The 7,488-nt window shown below is 59.9% G+C and overlaps 1 protein-coding gene across 1 annotated transcript in view; it reads left to right on the plus strand.

The window, feature by feature from the left end:
• Positions 1-7,384: 7,384 nt before the first annotated feature.
• SOGA1 (suppressor of glucose, autophagy associated 1) overlaps positions 7,385-7,488 on the plus strand; it is a 15,773-nt gene continuing 15,669 nt past the window's right edge. The window contains exon 1 of the mRNA XM_009892106.1: positions 7,385-7,488. Within this exon, the coding sequence (XP_009890408.1) occupies positions 7,412-7,488 (77 nt within the window). The 5' untranslated portion in view covers positions 7,385-7,411.

The raw sequence follows: 7,488 nt of genomic DNA on the forward strand, positions 1-7,488 counted from the left end.
GTGCTCTGGCTGGGCTTGGCTCTGCTCAGTGAAGTGTGCCATGGCCGGCTGTAGGGCATGGCTCGCATGGCCCAACTGGACATAGGGCAAAGCTCAGCTTGGCACAGCATGGTCGCGCATGGTGTGGCACGGCTGGGCGCTGCTTGGCTCAGCACAGCATGGCATGCTTTGGCACAGGGCGCACATTGACACAACGTGGGCCAGCGTAGCCTGGCATGACCCAGCTGGGCATGGCCGGCCCCGGCATGGCATAGACGGGCGCAGCTTGGCTCAGCACAGCATGGCCAAGCCTAGCATGGCCCCGGCTTGGCATGGCTACGCTCAGCGCAGCCTGGGCTGGCACGGCTTAGCGAGGCACGGCTCAGCATGGCACGGCTTTGCTCAGCTCAGCTTGGCATGGTTAAGCGTGGCACAGTTTGGCTCAGCCCAGTTTGGCATCCCGGAGCTCAGCGTGGCACAACCTGACCCCATGCGGTTGGGCACAGGGTGGGATGCTCCTCGCTGCCCTTCGTGCCTGCTGATGCTGCTGGAGCCTGGGGAGATTTTCCAGCTCGTTTCTTTCCACTGGTTCCCGTGCTCCCCGGGGCTTTTTTCCAGGCAGGTGGCGTGGCTGCCTGGTTCACAGGGGCGTGGGGAAGCCAGAGCAGATGTGCTGTGTAGGGACAGGGTCGTGGAGCTGTTCTGCCTCCGGTCACACATTGACCTGACACACGTTGGCGCACATTGCCTGCTGCGGAGTTGGCACAAGCACCCACCAGGTACCACATCCCGGTGGCTTTCAGGCATTTTGCACTCTCTGCTCTTCTTCGGGGTGGAGCTGTGGATGAGATGCTTGGGCAATCACCTCCGGGGGGGGTCAGGGGTAGGTACCATGTCTCGCTGGCTGCTCTTCAGATGTCGCAGGTTGGAAATCAGGCCAGCTCTCAACCGCTAGTGCCAAAGTTTGTAAATGCATTGGGATTATAGCTACGAGGTGGGAGCTAGGCATTGGGTGACGTGCTTGAAGATGCTCAATCAGGCCCTTTGTCCATTAGCAAAGCCCTGGTTCACAGCTGGTGTCCCAACTCCTGCCAGAATTAGCAGTGAGAGCTTAAGGGCTTTGATTTACTGAGAGCTGGAAAAATACAGATGAGGCCCCTCCAGTTCCCAAGAATGCGTGTGCAAACGCTGCCGTTCCTGTGAACTGCACAATTGCTTCCTCTGTTTCCATGTGATCTTCTTCCCGGCAAGCTGCAGGCACGCAGGGTGTGAGTATTTTACCTGCCATGAGGAGTAACAAGTCAAATCCCCCAGCCAGGAGCGGAGGGGAAAGCAGAGAGCTGCTGGAGGTGTGCACCCAGAAGCACCATGGGGATGCTGGTGGCATCCTCCCTTCTTCGCCACAGCAAATCCTATGTGTGCTCACGCCCGCGCGTGGGTCCCTCTGCTCACACCTCCCTGACACGTGCATCCTGCTTATAACCATGTTTCGGTGTTGTAGCTCGCACCTCCTGAAGCATGAGCAGGAGATGGCTGAGGTGGTACCCCGGCTCCAGCTGGGCAGAGACGCAGCCAGATGCACGCACCGCTTGTGCTCCCAAAAAAAAAAGATGGAAGTTTTACCTAGTTTCTCCAGCAAGGAGCGGAAAACTGTGCTGGGCTGCAGTGGGGTGCTGGCTTGTGCCGTCTCTGCTAAAAATTTGGGGATTCGGAGCCTTACGGCAAAAATAAAGCCCTAACCCAAGCAATCAGCATCACCCGCCTTGCCGTGCAGCCCCGGGCGGTGAGCAGCGTGCAGGGACCCTGCAGAGGTGGCCCCTGGCCTCGGCAGCTCCCCTCCCCGCGGGTACGGGTGAATCACGCTTACCAGAGGTGACTTATTTCCTAAGACTCGCCCAAATAGCTGCAAATGAATATTTTTTTATTCATTCATCGGAGCTGGGTAAAACCTGGTGTGTTTTTAAAGAGAAATGAGGATCTGGGGGGGGGGAGGAAGGAGGGTTTTGGCGACGTTTTGGCACGGGCGAGATGTGCGTGGTACTACTACGCTTGTGTGATGCACGCTGGGTTTCAGAGCTTCCCAGCAGAGCACATCGCAGCCCTCTGTAGTGGTGCCAGCTCACGTTGCGTCTTTCCTTGGCTGCCATAATAAAAAGTACATATTTAAGCACATTTCACCCATTTCTCTTTGCAACCCCGATTTTTGCAATGCTCTGCCTTCCTCCTCCTGCTCTGGGCACAGCGGGCTGGTGTCTCCTCTCACCCCCGCTCTCGGGTGCGGGCACCTGCTGTGACCCCCCTGTAAATAGCGTTTCTCCCCCCAAAAAGGGCTGTTTCTCACGCCCAGGTTGGCAGCCAAAGGAGGAAAGAGGCATCTCGGGTGTCCTTGCCCCATCTCGCTGTTGCCGAGCCGTGCGATGGAGAGCAGCTCCCGGCCCTGCTCAGCGGGCTGGAAAATGTGAGATGCGATACGGCAGCAGCTGCGGAGGGACAGGCAGACAAAGAGTGGGCACGGGAGAGGGTTTGGAGCGAGGGGAGGGGATTGCCTGCAAACCCTCTCCTCTCCGCGGGAAGGGGCTTAGGCGAGAGCCACGTAGTGCCGGGAGTGCAGTCCTGCCTGCTCCCTCCTGCTGCCCGCTCCCGGCCCCGCGTTGCCCAGGGTCCCTCAGGGTTTGCATATGTGTTTCCCGGCTCCGTGGAGAAACATGTCGGGTGGGTGGGTGCCGTGTTTTGCCCGAATCAGCCAGGGACTGGTGCATGCCACGGACGAGGGCTCGCTGAGAGCATCCCGCAGGGGTACCTGGGGCTGCATGGGGGACCCGGAGGTTGTGTTTGGGCAGCCGTGTTGGCGCTGGGTCCCAGCTCCGCTGCTGGTCAGATCCTACCCAGCCACAGGGACAGGCACCGTGCTCGGGGGTCCCGGTGACCACAGGCAGAGACGGGGTGCAGTGTCACCCCACCAGCAGCCACCCTGGAAGGGGCTTTGCAGCCTTTTGCCTTTTTGGATGCTGCAGGACGTGTGTGTTGGGCTGCGGAGAGCCCCCAGCTGTTTGCCTGTTAATTTATGGGGGCAGGTGTAAGGCTGAGAAATGTTGATTTTTCCCTCGCTGACGTGCCGCGCTCTCTGCCGAGCGGGAGCGGGTGTCCCGGCCAGCGGCAGGGCTCGGCACGCCGGCCGCTGCGCTGAGCTCCAGCGTGATATGGAAGGAAGAATGGGCAATGTTTACTGTCGGAGCTGGGCTAGAGCTGCTCTTAATGCATCTAAAGAAACCCCTGTGTGTGACACATGGGTGTCCCTCACCCATCCTTTGACCCGTTGCACCCCGGCGCGGTGGGCTCGGAGGGAGCTGCATTTGCTAGCAGGGCACATGCCTGGGCACCCCGCGCAGTTGCCTTTAGAAATCCCCTCTGATTTTACTTTTTTCCCTAGCAAATTCTAGCATAATTCCCTCTGCTGTCTGGTGGGGGCTTCAGAGTTAATTGAAAGCTCCTGCTTTTGTCCTGTAATCTCGGAGGAAGCGGTGCTTGTTGCTCCTGGATGTTAATCCCCATCTTTGCACGGGGGATCGCGGGCTCTCCCACGGGCGTACCCGCCGCCGGCGCGGCCGCGAGCTCCGCACAAAGGCGTCGATGCAAAACATACCGGCGGCTTCCACCCTTTCTCCTCCTTTGCATCTTGCCCCGAGGTTTTGGGGTGCGGGTGTAGGGTGGGAATGCCGGCAGGGCTGTGCTCCCTGGAGGGCTGCCTGTCCCCCGCGGGCAGGCGGCTGCTGTTTGGCTGCGCCCCAGAGCCTGGGGCTGCCAAAGCTGCGGGCGTGCGGGCTGTCAGCAGCACGACAGCCAGCCATGTCGTTATTTGCATGATCCTGTTTTGTATCCGTTGCTGCTTTCTGCTTCTTGAAGATAGCGGGTCCTGCTGAGGAGCTGCGAGCGTTGCGCAGCGCGAGTCCCCTGGTCTGCTCGGAGCTCGCTGCATTCTTGCAGGCGCCTAAGCTGGTGCGTAACTCCCCTTGGGCAGGAGATCCGAGGGTTTAACTCTTCTGCCGCAAGCCATGATGGGTCTCATCTGCATTTTGAGGTGTTCTCTGCCATCTCCTCTGGTCTCCCTCAAGGGCCATCACCCTAAAGCTCAGCCCCTTCCAGCTCTTGTCCTTCCTGGAGGAGGTGATGTCCTGCAAGTGGGCGGTGCGGACATGGCTGTAGCTGTTACCTTCTACTCTGAAAATGCGTGAGCTTTTTTCTGAGCTGGAACCAGACAGTTTGTATCCCACCTTGCCGCTTCTTAGTTTCCTTAATAACCTCCCCAGGGAGAGACGGTTTCTCCGAGGTATGCTCAGAGAAGGTTGAAGGGGTGTGTTGTCTCTTGGGTTCCTCCACCAAGTGTAACCAGGCTCCTGCAAACACAAGTGAGGTGTTTGCTTCTGCTCGCCGTCGTCCCTTGGGCATTGAAACAAGGCTCCCTGGACTGCAGATCCCCAGGATCTTTTCCAAGGCAGGTGACTTCTGGCCTAAAACCCCCATGTAACCTTTGCTGTTGCAGAGCTGGGGTGAGCACAGATGCAGTGGTGGATAATCCTGGGGGATGGAGGGGGTGAGCAGCCCACAGGTGGTGGGAGGCTGTAGGGGTGGGTGCCTTTTTGTTTATGGGATGAGTGACCGAGCCTGGCAGCCCCCACAGGCAGTTGTGTTGAAAAGAAGTTATTTATCTCGTCCTCAGTGTTGCCCACCTCCCCTCTGTTTCACACGTTATTTAGCATGGCTTACGGTGCTTCACGCTCACAATGCCAGCCCTGAATTTGGGATGTTTCTAGGGGCTCCCTCCCCGCTCCTGGCTCTGCTCTCGCCTTGATCCAAATGGATTTTTTGCTTTGATTTTGCTAAGTTGGCCATCAACTCCAGAAAAAGTGGAGATGCAAAGGGTGAGGCTCGGTGGCTGCCACGGACCCCCGAAGGCATCAGGGGACCCCGTGCGCTGCCTCCAGGAGCCGCAGGGCTCTTCTGCCCGCCGCAGCCCGGCCGTGGAGGCGATCAGCTTTGCCACCCTAAGCTCTCTTCCAGTTTGCTGCCACTTTTCTGCTCTCCGATCCTAATCCAGTTATATTACGGCTTAGCGGCAGGGGCACGCTCGGGGCGGGCTGTGGGGCGGCTGGGCTGCGGCGGCTGCCTGGGTTTATTGGCGTTACAGGGTACGGGCGAATTCCTGCAGCTGGAGCGAAGGGAGGCCCTGCTGCGAGCCCCCCAGCCCCGCTCCCTGCGGGACCACCCGGCGAAGGAGCAGCGCAGGGCTGTGCCACCGGGCTTTGCCCCGGCGGCGGCTCGTGCCGGACACGGCCGCCCCATCAAGTAACGGTTGCTACAACCCGAGGTGTAAACAAGCAGGAGCTCTTAGCACGGCGAGCCCAGGCTTCCTTCCAGCACATGTAAGGTTTGGTTGGGTTTTTTCCAAGGTCCCCGCTCCCTGCCCTGCCTGGCTCCTGCCTGGGGAAGCCGCACGGCTAACAGGAGCCGGTACGGTCAGCGCTGGAGCAGGACACGGGCAGCCCCGCATATCACAGCGATATTATTCAAGACCATGATTTGTCTGATTTTGGTGGGGAAAGGTGGTTTTCCACCACTCCGTTGCAGAGCGCCGGCTCACCTGCGATGCATAATGTGGTTTTTTTGCCATGAAAGCTCCCAAGGGATAGATGCCATAAACTATCTCCCCGCACTGGTTTGGCTTACAGGGGTTTTGCTGGTGTCCTTGGACTGGTGGCACTGCCGGGTGGGGTGGGCAGTGCTGGTTGTGGGTTTCCATCGGGGTCGTCGCCCCAGGGTGCATCGCAGCCATCGCAGGGCTGTCTGCCGGCATGTGTGGTTCATCCCTGGGGGGTTTCATGCCTGATGCTCCTTCGTGGGATGCTCCCTGGGACACCCCGCTGCCCATCTCGCTGCCTCAGGGGCTGTTTCTGCTCTGCTTTTGTTCTTGAGACCCTCCAGCAAGAAGCAGAGTGGCAGAGGGTGGCAGGATGCTGGTGGCCATGGTGCCGCTGGGCTCTTGCAGCCCGGGCTAGGAGATAATCTGGGATTGTCTAATTGACGTTCCTTATTTATCACGTAGTGTTTAAAGCCAACAGTGCGCGACTGTGACTTGTCCCCGCAGCTGCTGCCCCCCCCCCCCACCCCCCCGGGCTCAGCTTCGCTTTTCGGGGGAATTCTTGCAGCTGGGGCTTTGTCCGGGCTGGGCGAGCGCGGCAGCGAGTGTGCCAGCGCCTGGCAGAACTGGCGCGGTGCTGCTGTCTCGGGCTGTAGGACACTGTCACGGGCGGTGTCGGGAGCAGCGTGGTCCTGTCACCCTCTGTCTGGGTCGAATTGGGGCTGTGCTGGATCCCCGTCTTGTCCCTACCGAGGCCGTGCTGCGGCGCAAGGCGCCAGCGTGAGCCCCTCACCTCTCAAGCGGCAGTTGCTTTTGGCGGCGATGGGAGGTGTTTTGTGCTGGGGATTTTTGGCAGGAAAGCAGATGCTCGATCCCTTCCCAGGTGCAGGCTGGGTCCACCGGGTCTTGTCAAGGAGAACAACCAGTGTGACAGTTGGAATGATTGCTTGGAGGATTTGGGTTGTGACTGTGTTTGCAGGGTCGTGAAAAGAGCCGTGGGCAGCCCATGTGGGTCCCCAGGGACCAGAGGGGGGACAGTCCTTGAGCATCCCCATGGCCGTAGCCCTGCACTGGGGCTGCGGCTGCTGCAGGGGGTCCTGCAGTGATCACGTGCCACAGACCCAGAGGAGGCTTTGGGTTGGCGCTGGTGCCAGCAGGACGTCACCCCTGGCCCTGCTGCGACAGTGACACTGTGGCCCCGCGCCGGAGGCTCAGCGGGGCTGGGAGAGGTTCGTCACTGCAAGAGCCGATGAGACTGGGAAGAAGTGGAAGGGAGACCCAGCCCAGCGATTGCTGCGTGGTGGCAAAACAAGGGGCAACCTCTGGTCCCTGGCGGTGGTGGCATCTTGCTCGTGTCCCCGCGTTGCCTCCCCTGTCCTCGCCTGCCGTCTCCTCCTTCCCTCGCCTGCCTCCCTGACACATCTTTTCCAAAGACGACCTACATTTTTCTTGCCGTGGCTGCCGCCTGTGCTGCTCCTGCAGCTCCTCTCCCTCCCCCACCTTCCTCTTTCTTTTACCGCAAATATTTATAGGCGCCCGTGTCAGCTGTCCCCCCCCCGGGTGGCTGCCTTGCCAGTGGGTGATGGTGCCCAGCTGGCTCTGAGCCCTTTCCCTGCAAGGCTGGGGTTTGACCCGAGGGGTTGAAGGTCTGTGAAAACAGCTCGTGGGATGGAGGAGAGCAGCGGGGCCATGGTGGGGAGGTGTCCCGGGGGGGAAAGAGGGGAGACCAAGCTGCGGGATCCCTCCCCTCGAACATGCATCTCCCTGCAGGATGAGATTGAGGAGCTGCGCGCTGAGATGCTGGAGATGAGGGACGTCTACATGGAGGAAGATGTCTACCAGCTGCAGGAGCTCCGGCAGCAGCCGGACCAGGG

The sequence above is a fragment of the Charadrius vociferus genome, unplaced genomic scaffold (assembly GCF_000708025.1).
Source record: "Charadrius vociferus isolate BGI_N301 unplaced genomic scaffold, ASM70802v2 scaffold409, whole genome shotgun sequence".
NCBI classification, from domain to species: Eukaryota; Metazoa; Chordata; class Aves; order Charadriiformes; family Charadriidae; genus Charadrius; species Charadrius vociferus.